This window comes from Harpia harpyja, chromosome 10 (genome assembly GCF_026419915.1).
Source record: "Harpia harpyja isolate bHarHar1 chromosome 10, bHarHar1 primary haplotype, whole genome shotgun sequence".
Taxonomy (NCBI): Eukaryota; Metazoa; Chordata; class Aves; order Accipitriformes; family Accipitridae; genus Harpia; species Harpia harpyja.
The window spans coordinates 12,906,630-12,930,224 of NC_068949.1; the positions used below are offsets into that span (position 1 = coordinate 12,906,630).

The following is a 23,595-nucleotide window of genomic DNA, read 5'->3' on the forward strand; positions in this document are numbered from 1 at the left end:
AAGCCTAAATACTTCTGTTTGCTAAACTCTGATATTACACAGCCTGGATATTCAGTTATGCAACTAGCAGAATCCTTGCCAGCAGAACCATCAGTATTTTTATATATGCATTTGCATCTAATGATGCCACACCCTTTAGCAGTGCATATTTAATCTCCCTTGGTCCAGGGAGGGAACACTGGGACCTGACCAAATGCAGGATGAATCCTGTGATTTGATGTCACTGATGATGCACCATCTTCTGGACTGCTTATATTGCAACTTACACAGGAAGGTTTTTTTTGCCTGCCTGGAAAATCCAGCACCTCAACAGACTGACAAAATGAGATCAACAGATGTGTGCTGCATGTAAGATGCATGTGTCCAGCTCTTAGCTTTTCCTACTCTGTTTCTCTGCCAAAATTATTGGCTGCAGGCTGTGTGCTTTTGCTGGCTGTAAATATGTCCAAGAGATCTGTTTGAGTGCACTTTGTCAGAAAGGAATGCATCAAAAAATACGGTCACCTGATATACAGACAGTATCTCAGGACAAGGGAATAGACCAAGGAACCCTATGTATGTGTAGGCAAACATACAGCAACTTGGTGAGCATAGTAGCACCTCTATCTATAGATTATTTTAGAGTGGTGGTATTTCCTTGGAAATTATGTGGCCCTACGTTTAGTTTTCTGTATCACACTGCTGAAGGAACTTTGGCGTTTTTCATCTGTTACAGCAAACACAATCCCACGTTTATTTGTTGATGTATGTGTCCTCGTGCGTGCCTGGACCTCAGTGCAGTGACACTGTTATGGCTTAGCAGGCATTTGAATGACAAACACCAAATTGTGGTGTTGTTTCTACACATTTCTTTGTTTCTTTGTTTTGTCCTATTTTTGATGATAATCACTGAGCAAAGGAATAAATTTATTTTTCCTTATTTAAATTTTTACAACTTCTGAGACCAACTGTCTGGATCTTACACTGTTTGGTATCAAAAGTAATAATGTACTCAGTATGAGCTCTTACAAAGTTAGATCACTTGAAATAGCAGAAATCCACAGCGATGGCTTTCCTGCCTAAACTGCGGGATCTTCAGGAAAAGTAGGAGAATCCCTAGTGTTCTATTGGAAGGAGTTAGAAAACTGTCTTCATTAAACTAAATTATGATACATTTTTCAAAATGGTGCTCATTAAATGCACTGCCATTGCTTAATTGCTATTGTTTTAATGGCATTCATTTTATCTTTTATATCTGATGGTCTGTTTTGGTGTTTAACATATGCAAGTTTGCCCATTATTGTTGTTGTCTGTGCTTGAACCATCAGGCCTCAAGTACGCATCTTACAGCAAAAAGTTTAATGAAAGATTCTAATAAAAGAGTTAAGGTAGCAAAAGGAGGAGGCATCGAGCCATGTGCCACAGTGTTGGACGGGTGACAGAGCAAAGTTGTACCCTGCAGATATTTCTATTGATTGGCAGTAAATTATAATGTCAGTGGTTTTTGGAAGGAGACCTGGGATGCTCATTTGAAATAAAAGAAATGTCTAAAGTGAGAAGTTTTTTGGAAACCCCAGAGTGATGGGAGGGTTGCAGGTTCTGGCCAACAACAGCACTATCTGCTTGCTTATCTTGCGGAAGCTTCTCAACAGAAATATTTTTGTGTGTTTATGACTGTCTTTGCCAGATTTACTACTAATGCTGGTATTTCCATTCAAAATAATTCATTTGCACTACCTCTGTGTGCCAGTACATTTAAAAAAAAAGAAAAAAAAAAGAAAGGTAGAAATAACAAAACTTCCCTGGCTAGAAGTGTGTGCTTGGCTCAGGTTTGACTTGAACCCACAGAATTTGATTTGAAAACAGCCCATGAGGTTTTACTCTTAACAGACTGCACTCTCTCGATGTATTTGCCTGTAAGCAGAAAACCTACTTACAGGAAACACTGACATCTTTAACACCATCTTGGGTGAAGATAGTCTGTGTGTATTGCGTGATAGCTTCTTGACTTAGTTTTATTGATGTAACTTCTCATGGTGCTTCTTAAATTGTTTAGAAGCTTTCATATCACCCTGGAAATATGGGCATACATTATTTGAAGAATTCATTTGTTTAATTTCCTAGGAAAAAAGAACCAAAGAAAAAAGAATATTTTACTAGAATGGCTTTGCTACACAGATAAGAGGATTTATAGTGTGAGACCTTGTTGCTGGGCACAGGATGCACGAGTGTGCATGCGCATGTCTATGGGCGGCAGCAAAAAACAAATTATGACAGTGTCTGTCAGATGGGGCAGTTAATTATAGCACCAGTGTGCCAGCGCTTCACAGGGTTAAAGCTATTTTTATAGAGATGAGTAGGGGCAGTGGCACCCCAGAAAACAGTGTTCGTGTTGGTTGTACGTGTACAAAGACAAACTAAACTCTCCTCCCACCGGGAGCTTGGTCATGCATTCATGGCTTCAATTAAACTCTCAGTGAAGTTATTCACAGGTTCTGCTCGAATAAGGATCTATCCAATGGCGTTTTCTGTGGGGGAATATTATACTGCCTGTCTGTATGGTGTATGATTGCTGTACAAATGGTAATAATTTTTTCAATATTTTTAACCTTGCACATGTAAGTAAAGATTGAGAGAGACATAGTTGTAACTGAAGGAAGTGGGAAAAGCAGGCAAAAAGAATGTCTGAAGGTACATAAGATTAGTTTGTCTGTGGATTCCATGTTTCTGTTACGGGATTTCCAGTAATTTAACACCTGGGATATCAGCACTGTTATGTGCAAAGGGGCCAGATTTAAATTTAATAGAATTATATTAACAAGCTTGCATTTAAGACAACTGTTTTTCATGTTAATTTTAAATTTCAACTCATCTCTTTTTTATTATGTTTTAAGCACCTGACGTTTCAAAGGGAGTTTGATTCTGATTCCCTCAGACACTATAGCTGGGCTGCAGACACCTTGGACAATGTCAACCTTGTTTCAAGTCCCATCCATTCTGGGTAGGTCACTTAACAGATTTCCTTTTTCTTTAAATGTGGTAGTGTATTGTTAGCTGAAGAATACAGCCTGCTGTAATGGCTAATAACATGCCTATTCCTGCTCCAGTTGGAGCTAGTGGCAACATTCACCCTGACTTCAAGGAGGGTGCTTAATAGCAGGAGTCAGTCTAAATTCTTGCATATCAAAACAAAAACTTGCTTCTGCTCTTAATTTTCTGAATGCAAAAACATTGCAGTCCCACAGGCTTCTTTTTAATAGTCCTGTTTTGCTTTTCTGTTGCATATGCTTTGCTTTTAAGTGTCATAAGGTGATTTTGTTTGAATTGTATTAAATTATTTGGAATATGAAATCAGAGACATAATGTTATGCTTTCTGTTCTTTCCTAGAGGAAAAAATGGGGGTTTTTAATTTAACCTCTTATTTTATTTATACCTCCAAACTCCTGCCTATTCTTCAGTATCTGTAGTTTGATTTTAGTGGTACTATTCATTTATTTATGAGTCATCACTGTAGTTGTGGTGCTTCTTGACAGTAGACTTGATTTAAATGCAATAGTAGTAATGTTTGAATGTGTATTGTAAAAATCTACAAACAAATGTGTAACTGAAAGGAATTATTGCATATGAGATTGTCTAGTATAAATATTTGTTGTTTAATATTCCAGATCAGGACATAAAATTTCACATCCTTTTTAATTTACTTCCCCATTTTGTGACTAGTTACATTCTTATAATGAAAACGAGTGCAGCACATACCAAAAGATTTCAGTTCCAAAACAGCAGCAAGTCCTACAAATCTAAAGCTACAATCCCATAATACATATCAACACTTGCTTCTGCTGAACAGATCTATACAACGGTGGATTTTTAGGTCCAGAGCTGATAAAACACTGCATATGGTCAATGCTAAAGTTGAAATTTCAAGAATTGCAGTATGAAAAGCTGAATTCTGTTGGTTATCGCAGAAAGGTATGTCAGCAAAGGGCCACAGAGAGCTAGTAGTCCACCCATTTGCATTATAGCAGGATAAAATGTAGTTAAGCCATTCCTGAAATATATTTAATTTCTTCATAGTCACTAAACATAAGAGATTCTATAGTCCCCCAGCTTCAGGAGTTCATTATCCGTTGTTACGATATTTCCTCCACTGATATTCAACTTAAAATTTCTTTGCTGCAGATTAAGCCTGTTTCTTGTCGTATCCATAAGAATATCTTACTGGTCTCTTAACAATGTTTTATATGTTGGAAGACATGTAGTCCTCTCTTTTATAGACTAAAATGTCCCAGATCCTCCTAGGTGGTGCTTTCCACATTTCAATACAATCTTGCTGCTGTCCTCCGGCTCTCCCCATGTTCATGATAGCTTCTTTCTAAGCCGGGATCGCTACCTCTTTGGTCTGACACGACACGCTTAATCTTAAGCAATCCCACAATGAGAATTATCATTTTAGTAACTGCAGTTTCTGTTGAGGGATGTTTGCTAGAATTTCTCGGTTCTTTTCTGAAAATCTGCGGTCTGGTTATTTTTTCTATGTTTTGTGCTTATGTGTTTGGCTTCTTCCCTCTGTTTGCATTTGCCTTTAGGGTATTTCAGTTTGTTGGTTCCAGACCCTTTTTCCATTTTAGCAAGATAGCTTTTAATTCTGATCCTATTTTCCAAAGACTTTTCAGAAGCTAATGAAGACATTAGCTTAGTACCTGGCCCAGGACAGCACAGTGAAATCTCCGCTTGAAGTTTCCTTTCAGTTTAACAGTAAAGCACTGATGGTATCTCTTTTGAGGTAACTTCTCAGATGATTGTGTACTTACCTTATCTATACTGTACCTCTACTGCTTACTGAAATACCAAGACAGTACTTCCACACATCCACTGGGTAAGTTACCCTGTCAAAGAAGGAAGTGAAATTCATTTGACATGAGTTACTCTTGCCACTTATATTTTGGCTCTTTTTTATTTTGAGGACTGGTGGTAGGTAAATTGTAATCTCTTGATTATCCTGTAGGCCCTTGTAGATTGGATAATTGTTGGATAATTTATTCCTGAATATTTCTGGTAATTGGGGTTAGACTGATTGGTCTAAAATTTTCTGGCTCCCTTTTATCCTGGTACAAAATAGGTCTGATGTCTGCATCCTGCCAGTCCTCTGGGACAATACTTGTCGGCCCTTAGCTCTTCATCATGCTCACCAATGATACCAACCCTCCAAAACATATATTCTGTGGACATGGGATCTTTCACATCAACTACTTCAGATCTGCTCCCTTTGTGCGTCAGTCCTCGCTAATGCAGATGTGGCCTTTGCTGCCCGGAGGGGAAAGGCTGCAGACCTGCAGCAGTGGAGCAAACTGTGGGGCTGCAGGGGAGGGAGAGGATCTGAGCACCAAAATATTCTCCAAGCGTGTATAGCTTTTCTGACCTGTCACATTTCTCACTTGACAGATAAAGTCCATCAGAAATGATGTTCTGATGACTCAGTTCCTTTGTTAGGAAAAAACCCTCACTCGTTTATTTTCTTTTCGATTGTGGCCCTGTATTATAATATGATACTGTTTGGTTTTCCCCACTATCCTCATCTAGGGGCAATCAGCAGATGTTCCCTTCACATCTTCCAGTACCTCAACACATCTGATATGCAGAGGATCATGACTTTTCACTTCTCTTCTGTCAGTCTTTTTCTGAAAAGCAACTCCGCTTCCGCTTGTTTGCGGTGCTTCATCCCTGGCTTTGTCCCCAGTTCTTTCTGTGGCCATAGGCAGAGGTATGCTGGCTGGGGTCGCCTGCTGTCAGCAGCCCTCGTGGGCTGGGTCACCCTGCGGCCAGGGCCTGACCCCACCACTCTCTGCATTCCTCTTCCTCCCCTGGGCTCTGCAATGCGCCATGCTGGGGGAGCTCCTCTGCAGTCCGCTCCCTTGGATTGCTCTTTTCTCCAGTTACCCACTGTCAGAAGAGAGCGTCAAAGTTCGTTCTCATTTCTTAACTGAGACAGAAGGGGAATTTTGGGAGCAGGATGTGGAGATCCAGCGATGTATCAGTGAAAGGGGAAGAAAGAAGGAATTGTTGGCAGTAATTTCAACTCTTCTGGTTTTTCCTTTTTAAAAGCCAAGATAATGTTTCATGTTTTTCTTTTTGAGTTCAGATAAGTTGTTTTGCCAGCATATATTTTGAACAGGGTCCATTGTAAGCAGTACATTGAAATGTGTCATGAATCTTGAGGCCTCTGGAAGGGTAGAGACCCTTTGCCAAAATGACCTTCAGCTTTCAGATGTGAGCTTACTCGTGCAACTTCCCCAAACTAAAATGTGGGTGTGCTCTCTTCATGTTGCCTTTTTTAACTTCTTGGTTTTCTTAGGCAAAAAAAAGAAGTTAATGTGTCACGCTACCTTCCTTATTGAGAAACTCAGAAATACTGGATCCAGTCTTGCAAGGTGGAACACATCAGATTAATTATAGTTTACTCCAACCTCCTGTACACGCAGAAGAACTCATTTTTGAAAGCAGTGGAATGAATGGCATGGACTGATACTCCTTTCAAGCATCCTGCTGTACATATCTTTATACATTATACTTTGGAAAATAAACTGCCGTAGAAAAGTGCAAGAACTGATTTTCCATGGCACAGTGGAGCATGTTTTGGGAATTAAAGAGGTTGTGTTACAATAAATTCTCTGGTGACCTAAGTAAATTGCAGATGCTTTTCTCTTCTCCATGTGCTTCTGCATTTCTCAGAGAAATTATGGACTTGTGCTGACTAATTAAATGAACAATTCCTTTCAGATTTTTTTTCCATGTGTAGCATATTTTATATGACATAGGTCATGATATGCGAAGCAAGAGCCAAATAATTTCTAAAGTTGGCCTTCGAATGTGTTGCTTTTGTTATTTTTCTGATTTTTATTTTTCCTTTGTGCTTATAATTGATATTTTCTGTTGCTTGCCTCTAATTATCTTACATTAATTTTTCCCATTTGCTTTCTAAATTATTTTGCAGCTATTCCTCTCCACTCCCTCAGTATGATTCAAGGTGATAACTCTGTGCTTTCTGTGAATCCTCATTTTATTTTTTTTATTTTTTTAACTTTTTTCCCACAGAGTGTGTGTAGATGTTTGTAGTGCATCCGCCCACATCCTCATCCCTTCCGTGTATTCAAGTAGAAATGCTCATTAGCATTTAGCGTTGTGTTTTAGAGATCATATTGTAGTTTCCATTATTAGTGCAGCATTAATTTAGATAAGCATCAGCTACTAATCTTTTTGATAGAAAGTGCATGAAATATTGTTTGGAATTATTGTTATTGTTTTAAAAATTAAATCACTAATTTGAAAACTAAAGAAGGAAATAATTAATATGCTGTTGACAATGATTACCTTTATATGGGAGCAATATCCATAAAGGCTGATCTGCTAAAGGTTTTGTCTTCACTGAAGGCTGCAGTGTGGTGGTAGACACCAAAGCTGGCTGTAATGGGCTAGTTCCTGCGGTGGGACATAGACTCGTGTCAAGGGTTAATCTACCCTTGCTGTGAGCAGTGTGCCTTAGCAGTGCTAAGCCCCAGGTTCCCAAGGCTGGACTGACCTCGAAATCTACAGCCTAAATGTACTTGAGAACTTGGGGCCTGGTTTTTACACGTACTTAGTTTTAACTTCCACTGATTTTTTAAAATTTTTTTTTCATTATTAATTTAAGTCAGTTGATTTAGGTGCCTAGAGATTTTTGACAATCCACTCTTACATGCTTGCGTCATTTAAATAGTTTGGATACAGAGACAACATCTTATCTGAGTGCAAGCTTTGGCATTTTTGCATTAGATGAGAAACTCCTTTTTTTATTAATTCTGAGCTGGCTTAACATGCCAGTAATCACGTACATGATAGGCAGCTCTCCAAAACATTGCTGCTTTGTACCGAGCCGTCAGGCCAAGCCCAGCCTTGCCAAGCTCCCCGGGAGGCCCCTCTGTTGCTCCACGGTGCACCGACCAGATGTGCCTCCCCGGAGCTGCTGCAGCATCAGCCCTAAAGGGATGCTCCAGCCAGCCACCCCTCCGCCCTTGCACACTTCCATGTAGTCTGAAGTGGCCCCCTCTTCTCTGCAGACAAAAACCCTGCACTTTTTTAAAAGGCCACCAAAGCACCAATTGTAACAGATTCCTTTCAGTATTCTTCCTTCAATGACCAAGGGCTGTGGGTCCCTGCTTTATTTTTTACTTTGCTTCATAGTAAATTTTAATGGATTGTCTTGAACTCTCTTCACAGCTAGTCATGAGCTGGCTCCTTGCCAGCTCTGAAGGCCAACCGTAGGCCTGTCTTTCCACATGCTCAGTGGCATCTGCCTCCTACCATCAGCCTTCAACATCCACCGTAAAGAGCAGTTGCAGGGAGAAAAAGCAACGTAAACATGCTGACAGGCTAATAGTGCTCAGTGAGCAGAGCAGAGAGGGAACCAAAGGTCCAGGCTCTCTAGAGCTGCTGTCTCTGCTTGGTCCAGCCTTCCATTAGCAAACAGAAAGGTGTTCCAGTCAACAGAATTTACAGACATCTGAGATCTTGTGATCTATAAATATTAACATAACTTATATACTCTATAACTTAAATATCGAACACATGTTTTTGATATAGGTCTAATATTTGTAGAAAGCGCTTGGTTAGCCATTCAGAAAAGATCCCATCCCACTGAAACAATTCCTCTTATGAGGAATTGGGATACCCTAGCAGCAACATTTGGTTTTGTTCAATAGTGTATAGCGTGTTTATCTAGGAGAGAAATGTGGATACAATTTATTTGTATGAAAACTACTGTGAAACATCGTGAATTTTATTCCATATTTCAGTATTGTAAAGAGTCTGGGGCACAAGAAATGATAAATTGGGGTTAGGGTCATCTCAGAGGGCTGTTTCACCTCCCCATCTTTACTGATGGATTTTAGTTTGGCTTGAAGAAAGGCAATGTAGCAATTTCTTTATCTGGAATTCAGTTGGACAACCTTTCTGTCCTGCTTCATATATTTACAGCTTGTATCCCTACCCACCTGTCTCCTGCAGACAACTAAATACCAAGTTTTGATTATGCTCCTGCTTTTGTGCAGATTTTTCCCACCCCCGTCGGCCAGACTTCCAAATGCAGCTTATTTGCAGGCCTGGCCAATGCACGTCAGCTGTTACTTTTGATATCCTGCTGGTCTCAAAAGCAAATGTAGTAGTCTTTCACAAAGTCCCATTCATACTTTAGAGCATTGGGGGCTTTTTTAAAGAATCTTCATGACCTCCCCGGATTAATGGCTCTTACCCTTAGTTCATTTTACAGTAGGGAACCAGGAAATTGAATGGATTGCCCTGTTAATCATGTGAAGGTTTAGTTCTTAAGGTGTGGAAGTTTTGGCAACAGCCTTGCAAATCATGCAACCGTACAGCAGATGTGCCAGCTATGTCAGCGTCTGCATATCATATAGAAGGAGCAAACCAAAAATATATTGGCATCAAGACTGAGTTGGTAACTCGTGTCCCTCTTGATACTGGCCTGTTATTGCATCTTCTACCTGAAGCTATTCTCTCTCAGCAGCTTATGGACAGAGGACAAGGGAAGGTATTTTGGAGCACCAGACCCCCCATACCTGTTTAGCCCTTCAGGAAGCTGTATGTTTTGATCCCTGTAAATTGGAAGGATTTTTGCTGCAGAGTTTTGAAACAGGCTGAAGTCTGGTTTTGGTTCTGGGAGGAGATTCCACTTTTCCTGTCACTGTTCTGTTAGAGACAGTAACACTTCACGTATGCAGCTTCTCAGCATTTCATAGATGAAATAAACTATGGCTATTAATGGTTATTCTTGTTAATATTCATTATTCCTTTGCTTATAAAAATAATTTTATTTTAAAATCTACCACTTGCCACTTACAAATATAACTGCTTACCCTTCTATTATTAAATGGAAAATTATGCATTGAAATGACACTGGCAAATGTGTTTTTTCTTTAATGTTGCTTTTTGCTAATGAATGTCATCTTAACAGAGGAGTAATGGCATGATTTCCTCCAGAGTGCCAGCAGCCTAAAGAAAGTTATGTACGTGGTATTCTCACTCATTCCCAATCAGTGGAAGCCCTTAGTAGCCTGGACTGACTGTCACCCATGGTGTCAGCACTCGCTCTGCCTGCCAGTGTTTGCAAATGAGACTGTGAGGAGGTTTTGAAGACTGAGATCCCCAAAATAATAAGCATTTTTGATTCTCCTTTTTCTACACTGTCTGATTCCTTTCTGCATGTGAGGCTGATTACTCTTGTTTACGGACAGTAGAGGTAACAGTAACAGAGGGATGTTTTTAAATTCTAATAAACCACTACTAATATACTGTTTGTGTACTCTCAGTCCAAATTACTCAGTAGCACCTGTTCATTTCACTGTGATGTTGCTAGACCTTTAGCAATTCCTGGTTTTGATAACCAATAGTTAACAAGTAAGTATAAGTTTTAAAAGAATCTTCATGTTCTTTATAGTTTAGCTGGGACTGGGAGGACTTTTCTAATAATGTTTTAAAGACTATGGTGGTTGACTTTTTGCTCATCTTCTGCTTGTTTTGTGACCATTTTCATTGACGTGTTTCCTTTTTCCTACAGTTTCCTGGTTAGTTTTATGGTTGATGCACGTGGGGGTTCGATGAGGGGTAGTCGCCATCACGGAATGAGAATAATTATCCCACCACGCAAGTGTACAGCACCAACCCGCATCACCTGCCGCTTGGTAAAGAGGCATAAACTGGCCAGCCCACCACCAATGGTTGAAGGAGAAGGATTAGCGAGTAGACTTGTAGAAATGGGGCCAGCAGGGGCACAATTTTTAGGGTGAGTTGTTCTATGAATTTCATTGTTTACACTCATGTTGCATCTTTCATTTCTTTTATCCTGTGGATCTAAGTAGTTAAACATTGACTCTACCTCATCTGAGCATGTAAGATAGGCTACTTAACTTGAAATATTAAAAAATACCAACCTGCCATTCCTTCCAGAAAGTACCCTGGTATTTTAAGGGGAGCTTTGCCTCTACGATGGCTGCAGGGTGGAGCCAAAGGTAAGGAAAGCCATGAAAAGGCCAGGTCCTTTCCCCATCTACTCATGCAACCTGCCTTTGAAGTCAGGAAGAGTCACACGCCTATAACCCAGAACAGGTTCTGACCCTCTTGCTTGTAGAGTATTGGAGAAACATCACTGTCACAAAAAAGTGTCCTAAAGTCACCCACAAGGACCCAAACATTGAGCTCTGTTCCCTATGCCATGGCATGTGCACAGCTCCTGCCAGAGTTGCTGGGAGCTGCAAGTCTTCGTCCTGTGGAGCAAAGCCACTGAGAGCAATGGTGGAGCACTTACTGTAGAGCATCAAGTAGTACAAAGGCTAGAAAATGACTTTTTTTTTAAGCTTAAAATAGGGGAAACAATCCACTATGATGTGGCGCTTTTTTCCTAATTATAAATTTTGTTCGTTACCATGAGTGGCACCCTGGTGTAAACTGCTGGTTCCGTCGGGAATGACAGCTTGTTCCTAATTTCCCCTTCTCGTTTCTCTTCCTGCTGCATGGATGTTATTCAGTAAACTGCATCTTCCTAACACTCCTCCCCCTCTAAATGAGGGCGAGAGCATGGTTAGCCGAATCCTGCAGCTTGGTCCACAAGGAACAAAATTTATTGGGTAGGATATGTACGGAAAAGATACAGAATGTCTACAGTTTTTCCTTTGTTTTCAATTTTTGTTATTCCCATTTTATTTTCTTTTTAAGTTTTCTAAAGCTTTCAGTTGATTTATGTCACTGAAAGAAAATCATAGTGGCTTGATTTAATATAGCTCTGCTACTATCTTGTGCTTATAGGCATGTAAAATTCACTGCCAGCATTCTGCTTTCATAACTTATGTGCTTTTGTAATTTTTTAAATTTGAAGTGTTTCAACTGCATCAAATACATTTTAATACACAGTGACAGTCCTTTAAGTTCAACCCTGTGGTAGAGAAGGTATTTACAGGCCTTGAGTGAGTCTGTTTTGGGAAGAGCATTTGTAAAATGTGATTGCATAAAGTCTATTATTTGTGAAAGATTATTTAGAAAAAATGTCATTGAGTGAGTAACTTCATTCAACAAGGTTGGAGAAATACTAACCTTTTCAATGTGCAAGAGGCATCTTGTTAAAATAAATTTATAAAGTCAAGTATGCTACCCAAAGGAACTGCAGCGTATAGTCTAAAAATGTAAGAATGTTTCCATACATTTTTGACTGTTGTTTTCAAACCATATTGTGAAATTTATTGCATTAGGTTTTCAAAATATTGGTGAGTGTTTGGTGTTCCAAACCTGTTCAATACCTTCTCACTGAGTATTCTTGTTAAATGTCATGCACAAAATTGTGTGGTTTCTAAATATTTACAGAGACAGTATCTGAACTATTAGCCTGCAAAGATTGTACCATAGCGTTTGTTTTCAGTTTGTACTCTTTTTGAACTGGAGAGTAAATATCTTAAGCAATGTCTTTGAATTTTTGGTATTTACTTGCTGGGCACAATGGGAGACAGCAGCTACATTCCTATTTCTTGTAAAAGGACTTGAGATTAGAGTAATAGCCTGGGTGTTCTTAAAAGCATCTAAAATATGTATTAATTAAACTGTCTTTTTCTATTTTCATGGCAAAAAGTACTATCTAACTCTTCTCCCTTGGTATTTAATGTGAAAACTGGACTTCCAACTAGTTTATGTTTTTCCTCATGATGGCTGTTGTGATTTCCATGCTCAAGTAATTGATTGGTTAATGCACCCAACACTTTGCAGGTGTACAGTACCATAGAAGTGCTGCATACTTCTCCCATCATGTGATGCTACTTTTAACTGAGTTATTACGAAGCAGTGAAATCCTTTACAACCTCTGTAGGAAAATAATGATACTGTCTATTTAAATGTCTTAAAGCTGCATAATCCATAATTGTTCACCTACTGTGTGATTTCGGTCGGTTTGTCTTAGCATACTTTAAAACGCATATCCTGCCTGTGAAGTGTTTGGCAAAAGTGTCTGTTTTGTTAAGGAATGGCACACGAAGTGAATGGTGGTTTCTGTCGGTTGTTCACAATAACTGTTCAGCAATGCACTTGCAGTCCTCTGTTGAAGGTACATTGTCTGGTGACAGGTGTATTATTAACCACCTTCTCATTCCCTTTCCTTCCTTCCAAAATGTTTGACAGTAACTAATATAAATGTGGTCATGATGTTGCTCAATTCTGAAAGGATGTAAACATTCCCCAGTGATGTTTACAGTGCTGGTGTTGCAGCTCTGATTTTGGGCATGAGAACCAGAAAGTGAAGCTAATGAGAAACACCTCTTGTGTTTCACAGGAGCTACATCAACAGAGAGCCAGAGAGCGCTTTGAAAAGTTTGGGACTTAGTTTGAAGTTTAAAACCTTGCATGCACAGTTCCTGCTGCAGTCAATAGCTGTTGCATGCATTTCAATAGCTGGACTGTTTCTGAACTGACTTTGCCCCTTTAAATCCCTTGAGCCAAATCCAAATTTTGACTATGCTAATGCCAATTAAAAGTCAGCCGTGCTGTGTTTGCTGGAGGCAGGTTGGATCACCTATATCCTGGGATAAATGGGCAGGGAGAACTCTCCTTAGCAAAAGTTGTCACGATTTTTTCATGTAGGCAGCTGTTTCAGAGGATTTACATTAAAAAAGAGCTATATATGAATATTTTCAAGTTATCTATTACTTATAGTTTAAATGATAAAGGATTGTGCAGCTTTGGCAATTAAAAACATTTTTACGATAACAGTGCTAACTATTTAAAATGACTGTAGTTTTCTTAAGGACTTAACACCCATAGGAAATTAAGGGCAGTGAGGAGATATAGGATTAAAAATAATACGATTCCTTTTTCTCTAGCCCTGTCATAGTGGAAATCCCGCATTTTGGATCAATGCGAGGAAAGGAAAGAGAACTAATTGTACTTCGAAGTGAAAACGGTGAAACGTGGAAGGAGCACCAGTATGACAGCAAACATGAAGACTTAACCGAAATACTCAATGGCATGGACGAAGGTAAACATTTTCTCAAAGTTTTAGCAAGCCTTACCTTTGTGCAGGCTTGCTAACATGAGCAGACTAAAGCAACCTAAAGTAAAACAGTGCAGGGGACATCTGACTTTGGGGAATATAGTGTGTGTTACATATTAAACTAATGGAAAGAGTGTAAAGAGAAATTGTTCAGCAGTGGCCTGGAGACATCCTAAAATGAGTGGTAAGTTTTGGTCTGAAGTCTTGCCAAGTTTAAGCAAAGTTGCACAGTTGCTTTACAGCATGAAGTTGAGAATAACATCCCAGCTGGAGGTAAGCATGTTTCTGCTGCTCAGGCAGGGCCAGGTGAAGGTCATTCCAAACCAACGACTAAGTATAAATATCAGCTATATTAGACTTTCCCGCAGATGCAGACCTCAGCCCATAGACTGTTCTTCTCTGAAATGGTATTGTTAGAGGTTGCCTCCCACAAATGCACAACCTGCCTTCTTGATGCCCATATGGGAAGTCTGGCTCCCTTGTTTTGCTTGGACATTGCTGTTCATGTGAGAGTCCCTTAAGATGAGAGGACTCAGCTGTACACAATTCATCAGAAGCTGCTGTGACAGATGGTCCCTGCAGACACATCATGGGCAAAGGCAGGCTGGAGTTGCAGTGATCCCTTGGCACCACTGCTTTCTTTTCTTAGCAAGTATTTTTCAGTACTTGTGCTGATAAACCATTGCTTGAGCCCTTTGCATCTGAGTGTGAATGAAATAGCTTGTGGTTTCGATTTTGGTTTTCTGTAAGGGTTTGTCCACCAGATTTTCTCGGGATAACCTCCTACAGAAAATCACAGTGTGGTGGGGTACAAGCTGCAGGAAAGTTCTTTCGTTATCAGCAAAAGCATTTGAAGCAAATGATCAGGCTGTGGATGGCAGCTATGAGAGGTATCTGTGAGCAGACTCTGCCTTTGATCTTGGCCTCTCCTTGTTTGAAGAGGGCAGCCCCAGCAAAAGGCATGCTTTGAGAACATGGAGAGTAGTGCTGTTGTGAGGGGCTCCCTGGATGTCTGAGATTTAGCATTTTTACTGATTTCCTGGTCATCTGGGAATGGGAACAGCAGAATGGGCTTTTGTAGTATTTTCACTTCGAAGTACCTGAACTGCACATGAGCTTGTGAAAATACAGAGCAATGGCAAAGATGTGCTTGTTGTATGATGATCTAAAGATTTGCTTGTTGTATGATGATCTATCGTAGCTATTTATTTTGAAATAAATATAATAGAACCAATCAAGCAGTAGGGCAGAAACACTGCAAATGTTGGGTCAGTGGGTTTGGAAGAATACAATAAACCTTATCACAGAAGGGTACCTAAAAGCAGCAGAACAGGCAAAAGAGTGAGCATAGCCCAGGATAGTATTGCTTGGGGAAGAATTACTTCAGGATTGAAGGCAGTAGCTGCAGCCTTTCTGAAAGAAAAATCTCACCACCACTCCCTCCTTCTCTGTGCACTACCATGAGATAGGGAGTAATGATTTGGCAGTTGGGTGAAGTATCAGTGCCTTGTCAGTGGTGAGTTAGTCAGAACTGATCAGCAGCATGCTTACTTGCTTCATGTGCTTTCCAAACTGAGCTTAGTTCAATTTTGAGATAGGAAATCTGGGCACAAAACCACTGTTCTAAAGTGCTCCAACTTGCATCACTTATGAAAGAGCTCTCCAGAGGTGCCATATGGATAAAGTCACATTTTGCAGAGAAGACAGCTCAATAAATAAAAACACTTTGAGAGAGGTGGGCACGAAGCCCTCAGTACTTAGAGCCTAAAATAATAATCTTCACAATTTGGAGTCAGAGTACAACTTTCTGATTTGTTGACAGTTTCAGGTGGCTCTTCCCTTCTGGGGAGCTGCTGTTTGAGGTTAGCGGGTATATGTACAACCAGTGAATCACAGAAAGTGTGATGGGCACTGGACTATTCCCTTAGAGGGAAAATATTTGGCACCTTAAAAGCCAAGCCACAGAAATGCCTTTTACCAATCCAGGCAATGATTTATGAGAGGGAAAGGAGAAAAAATCCTGCAGGCACACCCAGAGCATTTTGTTGATTATTCATTCAGTTTATTTTAGCTTAATCCTTCTCTAGTTAGGAAAACAAAACAATAAAACCCGCATACATTAAAATAGTACAAGGGTCTTGACAAAATTCTGCTCCAGTTAAATGACACCTTTTCTGTGTAAAAGGTCTTCCAAGCAATGACATAAAATTACGAATTTGTGGAATTGAGAGCGGGTTGATTTTTTTCATCTGAACTTTTACTGGTTTGTTACAAAATGCCACAATTAGACTTGGCTCTGAAGGAGTATCTTGCATGTCAGAAGCCATAACTTTGGAAGAAGTTTTATTCCAGGTATGAACCAGGCAGAAGCAGTCTTTAACTGAAATAAAAAGCAGCCATGTAGTCAGTCATTTCCAGAAGTTTAGTGTGTCTTTGCAAGAAAATTCACCTGCACCGTCATCTCTAAATGCCATAACATGCTGCAGGAGTCCCCGTTTTTCTATTAAAAGCAGCTGGTCCATTTTGTGTTAAACCTGCTGTGATTCACTAGTTCTTTCCTATCTGTGTAGAGAAGGAGGGCAAACAGACTTTTATTTCTAGCTCCTTAATACGCTGAATTTTTAAAGATGCAGTTTGCTTCTCTGTTTTTTTTTCCTGTTTTGCCCTTCCACTTGGCTAGCGGGGATGAGAGCGAGGACATCTTTGCTCCTCCCTGGGGACTGCTGCAAACCCGCCTCTTTACTGGAAGTAGCACCATCTGCTGGAAAACCTCATCTCAGACTCAAAATAATCCAGAGCAGGAGGCAACACTTCGGGGCACTAAATGCAGGATTAAATAACAGCAGAACTTTGCTTTTATTATCATGAGAGAACAATGAACTGGGATGTAGAGAGTCAGTTTTTCTTTGGTGCCATCAGGTTTCTGCTTAAATAGGTTTTGTTCTAAAGATGGTGCTGTACTTAGGCAAATATAGGGAGGAGGGAGTATGGGGAACATGGCATTTTTAGGAAGAGAAGGAGTTTGGTTCCAAACACAGAGGGTAGCAATTCACAGCTCTCAACCATATTACATTTATTTAAACTTGAATCAAGTAAAATATATTTTATTTTATTTATTTTATTTTATTTTTTAGGAAGAAGCTCTCTGTCTTGTAATTGGTAAATAGGTTACGTTTTCAGCCAGGCTTCTTTTAGATATAACCTGTGTTTGCTTTTTACATTCCTGCACCCTTTACAGGTACCTGTAGACAAATTGTAGGCATAAATGCACACACTGGGGTAGCTAATCTTCTGACAGGCATTTGCAAACTAGTCAATGAGCCAAGAAATGCAAATATTTGTGGCTACAATATGCTTGCAGCTGCACAGTGTAGTTTCAGATGGGAAGCAGGAGTTTTTACATAACTACTTCTTTGAATCTATAGATCAAACCAGAACGTGACCTTGTTTATGCTTGAAGTTTAAAATACCACCATAAATCACTCTGCAGTGATTTTGCCACACTTCCAAGAAAAGTTTTTAAACATACTGCTGTTAAAATTCATGTTGTGAATGGCAAGATAAAAGACTGCACAAAAATAGACAAAAGAGCACATAAAGGACATTGCCTTATTCAAGGATGAGACCTGCTCGTGGCACTGGGAGCATCTAGTTATGTACAAGGGTGGGTCTAGTTACCAGCATTTTAAAGACAAGTCTCACTGCCCTCAGTTTCTCCTTGCCCCTTCCCATGTGCTCTTTCTGCCTCTATCTATCTCCTGTACTTTTCTCCATGTGAGCACTGCCTCCCAGGTGCCCCACTTTTAATGCAACAATTTCTTAATGGGCACATCTCTGTATGGGGGAAACTGGTATCCTATGCTTGTCCCACCTTTCAGTTGCTGCACAGTGACAAGGTCAGCTCTGCTCTAGCCAGTACTGCAGGAGGGTTGCAAAACTCAGAGAGCTGTTCAGTCTGCTAAGTACGGGTGAGATTTGCTTTTTCAGTGCTAGCAAAACTCTTTTAAGGCCCTGGTAAGGGAAATCAGATACCAGAACACACAAAGACACCTTTGAGCTCTTGAAACAGCCAGGTGTTCTGTGACTTCTTTTATTCCGTTTCCAGTCAGAAGACACTTGCTCTGTGTTACTTTACCTCAAAGTAAAAAAGAAAGGTATTAGACGTGGGATAAATTTGACCCACAACTGCCTCTCACCTGACAAAACTGGTGGGATTGCTTTCCTTGACCTGAGCCACCCCATGTGAGGTCCCTCTCTGACCTTGGAGGACATGGCTGGGTTTCTCTTCTCCTGTCCAGGAACCTTAACATAACGCTCATGTGGCAGCATGCACTAGAGGGTGGGGAGGAGTGATCTTTCTTTCCTCCCTCCTTTCCTTCTCTCCATCTCCTCTCTCCTCCATCACTCCCACCAGCCACCTTAAGATAAGTGTACCATATACTTGGGTGGCAGGGGAAGACATATATGCACAGAGTATTGACAATACCTTTCTCTTGACTTACTAAAAATTAATGGCCATAGGTGTTCTTTGGGCTGTTGGCACAAATCTGGGAGACAGTGACATCAGGACACTGTTCCCAATTCTGCCACTAACCTTTCTGCTTTACCTCTCTCTGCTTTGCCATCCCTATCTGTAAGATGAGGTGTATAACATACTTCTTTGTGGTTAAAAAAACACTCCCACAAAACCCAACCAACCAACCGAAAAATCCTTTGAGGTTTTTAATTGAAACACATTGCATAGGAATGAAGTGTCAGCAGCTGAGGGAAATAGTAATGATGATCGCTCTTTCTGTAAAATGCATGAGGTGTGTTCGAGAAATGTGACCTCTCCCAGGACTAGTTTTCCCTTTTTCATTAATTCTGTCATGCTAACGCTGCATTTCTCATGGCAGTCAGAGAGGTGGTTTGATTGCTCATCATCTTTTTTTTCTCTTAGAGGGCAACTTCATGTAGAAGCTTACCTATGTATTATCCAAACATAACCTCCCTATATATAGTCCAACTCCTCTCCATGCCTGACTGTTGTTCTGCCACTCTAAGCTTCACATCATCTTCCTCCTCTGAAGGAGAGTGCCTGCCAGGCTCAAAGAATTTTGAAATGTTCTTATATAAAACACGAATTTTCTACTTTAGGAGAATTTTAATTATCCTTCTTCTCTGTGAGCATTTTACAGAGGGTTTAGTCTCTAGCAACAAACAGGAGAATGCATAGGATTTACCAGTCAAGATCATACCTGCCTGGGAGTTTAAGAATCCAGTTTGTCTCCTGCACAAGCCACTGCTTCCAGAGGCTGCAGGCAGAATATCTAATTTATTAGAGGGCTTCAGATATCAATCTCTGAGTCAAAGTAAATGGAAGCTGACATTATGATAAGAAATTATCCTCTTCTGGTAGGTAGATATGATCCACAGCAACACTGTGCAATTAATCCAAATTACCTGCTGAACGTTTTAAAATGGAAAACTGACATTTTACCAAATTTATATTCTAATTCTTTTGGAGCTGTGTTTGAGCTTACATGTTCGGAGGAGGAAAATGTCTCAGTCACATAAAGAATTTTACAAGTGTCTTTTGTCTTGGTACCATTTCTGGTCCTCCTGCCTTCTCTTGCAGCGTCTGATAGAAATGTCATCTTTCGAGGAACAAACTTTCCTCTTTAGGTATGTGGTGCTCTTTTTAAGGAGGAAAATAAGAGTGGAAACTTGTGGAGTGCTGGAATGAAACCCAGTTACAATAGCTAAAAAGGCAGAGTGCAAAAAATTACAGGAGAAATGCATGACAGTTGTGTAATTATCTCCATTTGTGAATAGTGTTTATATCACAGGGATTTCACTAGTGCATATATATGCACACACAGATACAGTTGCATAAGTAGTTATATTTGTCACATATCACAGAGGTTTTCCTCAGTGCACATATGTCTATGTCATCTACTTAATTAGTTAATATGGGTAGGTACTCCATGCATCTTTCTGAGCCCTGGTGACCCTATGAGCTGGGAATGTGGCTGAGAGCACTAATTGTTGATGACCTGTTTCTGTTCCAGTTGTCTCTGAGGGTGCATTAAGTTTCTCTAGGAACTGAGGAGCACAATGCAGTTATTTTGGGGCAGATACCTGAATGGCTGAAAGCCTGGTGTGGGAAGGGATCCTTGCTATGCTTTCATTGGTAGTGGTGGCAGAGCGAGCTCTGTCACATCCACAGTTTACCAGAGAGCTCAGTGTCTGGTCAGGATTACATGGATGCCTGTCTGGGAGATAACTTTCTCAAGTGCCTTAGCTGGGCAAACTCTGGATTGCACACCTGGTGTGAAGTTAGCTAGTTCATGAACTGTGATTTCCTGTGTGTTTCTGCATGTCGGAGCTATGTGAGGGAACAGGCTGGAAACAAATGTCTTTTGAAGGTGTGCACAGAAAAATCAGCGTGCTTGTGTACTTCCAGATGTAGCTGAGAGAGGAAAGAAGCTTGACCATCTCCTTCAGGCCTCCTTGGACTTCCACGCTGTGTGACAAACGTGCCACCCTACGGCAGCTGCTGCTGCAGAGATTGTCACACCCTAGTCCTTAGGTGTCCTGGCAGATCTGTGTGTCTGGTGCTGTTGGCCCTTATTGTCAAGATTTACGCGAAAGTTCCCAGAGCAAACCAAAGCTAGATAATTAATAACACTGAATATTTTTTTTTTCTCCTGTGGTAAATAAAAAAAAGACTTCTCAAGCATTTTAAGGCATATTCAAAACCTCACACTCACAGATGTGTCTGGTATGAACGTGGGCAGGTAATGCCTGAATGTTTTAACTGTCTTCTCCCACCAGAGCTGGACAGCGTTGAGGAGCTAGAGAAGAAGCGTATCTGCAGGATCGTCACAAAGGATTTCCCTCAGTACTTTGCAGTGGTTTCGCGAATCAAGCAGGAGAGTAACCAAATTGGCCCAGAGGGCGGGGTGCTGAGCAGCACAACGGTGCCACGTGTCCAGGCATCCTTCCCCGAGGGTGCTCTAACCAAAAGAATCCGCGTGGGGCTCCAGGTAAAGGTGCCCTTGTGTTCATATCCGCAGCATCTACAAGCACACCGTTGGTCCTAATGCATGAGGCTTGCAGCTAAGGAGCCTGCTGCTCCTTAGTAGTGGGTTGCAAGGCAGGTAGTATTCACACACACCTGAGATCTGAATTGGCACGTGTCTGCCTGGGCACGCTCGTGGCCTCTCAGTGTGCCACGGTACAGGTGATGCACAGTCCTCCTCCCTGTGGCAAAAGCCCAGCTCCCCTTTTATCATCACCTTGAGTATTGATTAGCATCTGAAGAATGGAGAGAAAAGCAAAGACCTGGAGCCACCACAGCCTCAGTGATATTGTCTGCCATCTTCCTGTTGGCCGCAGCTGCCAGCAGCTAGGAGCTGCACAGCCGCCATGCAGTGCCAGTCTCCTGCAGCGAAGTAGCAGCTTGTGATTGGTGTTGCTGGGCTGCCCTTTGCCATAAGAATGTGCTTGGTAAGGATTGCATGCAGCTGTTTGCCAGCTGTTACTGGGTCAAAGACCTCCCATATACATCTGTTGTAGCTTAGGACATTCACCATTGGTGTTTATAGCAGTGGGTGGAATCTGGGAAGAGCAAATAGCTTAAACTCTCCTTAAACTGCACAGAAAGTGGAGAAATATTCTGTAGGAGGTATCTTTTTCTTTGAGTTCTGTTAATTATCACTTAAAATTACTTAATAACCTGACAAGTCTGATGGGTTCATGAAATAGGGATGCTGGTTTGGATTCCAGTGCTTGGAATTCACAGTGGAACATTTCTGTTAATGATATTTCACATCTAAAGATGATTAATCTTGAGAAAATGGAAGCTCTGCTATTATGGTTATACAGCTGCTTTTCCAGAGCTCTCCAGTGTGAAGGAAGCATGATGTCTCCATATTCAGCATTGTGACTGCTGAGATTGCAATGTAGCTACATATTCTATGCATATCAATACATTGTGCAGTTCAAATAATGCAGCAAGTCACAGGTCAGCCTGATTGAAATAGACTTGAAAGCTTAAAAAAAAAAAAAGGCAAATGGATACAAAACCCTGTTTCCCATAAGATGTCTGTCACTTTTGAGTTCAGGTCTTACGTGACAAAAACAACAAAAATTCTATAGCATTTCTTCCCATATTGGTTATTTTTCCTTTCTTCTCATATAAAGTTAGGAAACCTTTCAAGGCACAAAATGGGGGTAGAAAGTCTGAAATTTGCTTATAGGTGTTCTATAGATTAATGCATTCTCTATGAATTTGACCCAAACAAGTATTTCTTTCCTAATAATCAATAGTGGAGTAGCATAGGAAGCACTGAGTACAGAGGTAGGTTGGAGTACACGGTGTTCCTCAGGAGCATGGATTTGTGTTTGGCAGTGATGTGAGAATTGTTCAGCATCTCCAAGGCAGAGTGTCTAGTCCTCAATTCTCAAGTGCAAAATAGGGCTCTTTATGCATTTTGAAATTGTATTTAATATCACCCATCACTGTAAATTAAAAACAAAACCAAACATGCTCTGAAAAAGTCTCAGCAAATACTGCAGGCAACCTTCTGAGATTTATAGTTTTGCTCTACAAGTTAGCTATTAGGAAATCATAAGTGGGTTGTCAAGAAAAGTACTAAGCATGAATTGTACTAATAATCACCCTTGAGAGCTATTGGAGAAGGCTGCCTGGGAAAAAAAAAGAGATAAAATTCTACAGAAAATAAAAGGAAAATTGAATTATCTTTTGGAAAACAGTTCTGCATGTCTATAACCGATTTGTAGCTCTAGTTTAAATACTTTCCCTGTGTTGACAGGCTCAACCGGTTCCAGAGGAGATTGTCAAAAAAATCCTTGGAAACAAAGCAACTTTCAGTCCCATTGTCACTGTGGAGCCAAGAAGAAGAAAATTTCATAAGCCAATAACCATGACAATTCCGGTGCCGCCTCCATCAGGAGAAGGTGTAACCAATGGGTACAAAGGAGACACGACGCCCAGCCTTCGACTTTTATGTAGCATTACAGGTTAGAGAAAATCATGCTCCTTGCAAAGGTTTCTGAGACAGCAATGCCTCTGCGCTCACTCTCGTAACTGTACAACTCATGCTTTCCAGTAAGGGAACATTGGTGTGCTTGGTCCAATAGAGTTCAGATCAGTTCTCCTGAGCAAAGCCAGCTGAGGTAATTTGAAAGGCTCCCACTGATTCCCTGGGCTTTGAATCTGGTCTCATGCCGTTGTAAAAGAACTTTGCCAACAGATATTAAATGCTGTTTTATATTTAGTCAGTATGAAGAATTTCAGCCTTGGCTATTAAACATGGTTGTCAGTAAAAGTAGTTTGCAGAAATAATTCTGCCCTAGGTCATATCAAGGGGTGTGTGGGGGGGGTGCTATTGACTTGTAGGTATGTACTTTGCTTACATCAGCATCATTTTCTGGTGTGTAACGTATGATGTAATATATAATGTATAGCTCAGCTGTTGGAGAATATTATTGTCTAGGTTCTCTTTTCATGTGTGAAGCAAAGTAACTTAAGATA

At 40.5% G+C, this 23,595-nt stretch overlaps 1 protein-coding gene across 25 annotated transcripts in view; it reads left to right on the plus strand.

Annotated features, from left to right (window-relative positions):
• ANK3 (ankyrin 3) overlaps window positions 1-23,595 on the plus strand; it is a 388,642-nt gene that overhangs the window by 320,250 nt on the left and 44,797 nt on the right. For 17 of the 25 annotated variants that reach the window (XM_052800053.1, XM_052800057.1, XM_052800054.1 and 14 more), the window contains 5 exons: window positions 2,874-2,980; window positions 10,587-10,811; window positions 13,885-14,039; window positions 20,871-21,082; window positions 22,874-23,081. In XM_052800053.1, the coding sequence (XP_052656013.1) occupies window positions 2,874-2,980; window positions 10,587-10,811; window positions 13,885-14,039; window positions 20,871-21,082; window positions 22,874-23,081 (907 nt within the window). Of the gene's footprint in view, window positions 1-2,873; window positions 2,981-6,971; window positions 7,005-10,586; window positions 10,812-13,884; window positions 14,040-20,870; window positions 21,083-22,873; window positions 23,082-23,595 lie in introns of all 25 variants that reach the window. The other 8 variants (XM_052800062.1, XM_052800064.1, XM_052800056.1 and 5 more) reach the window with 1 other exon arrangement.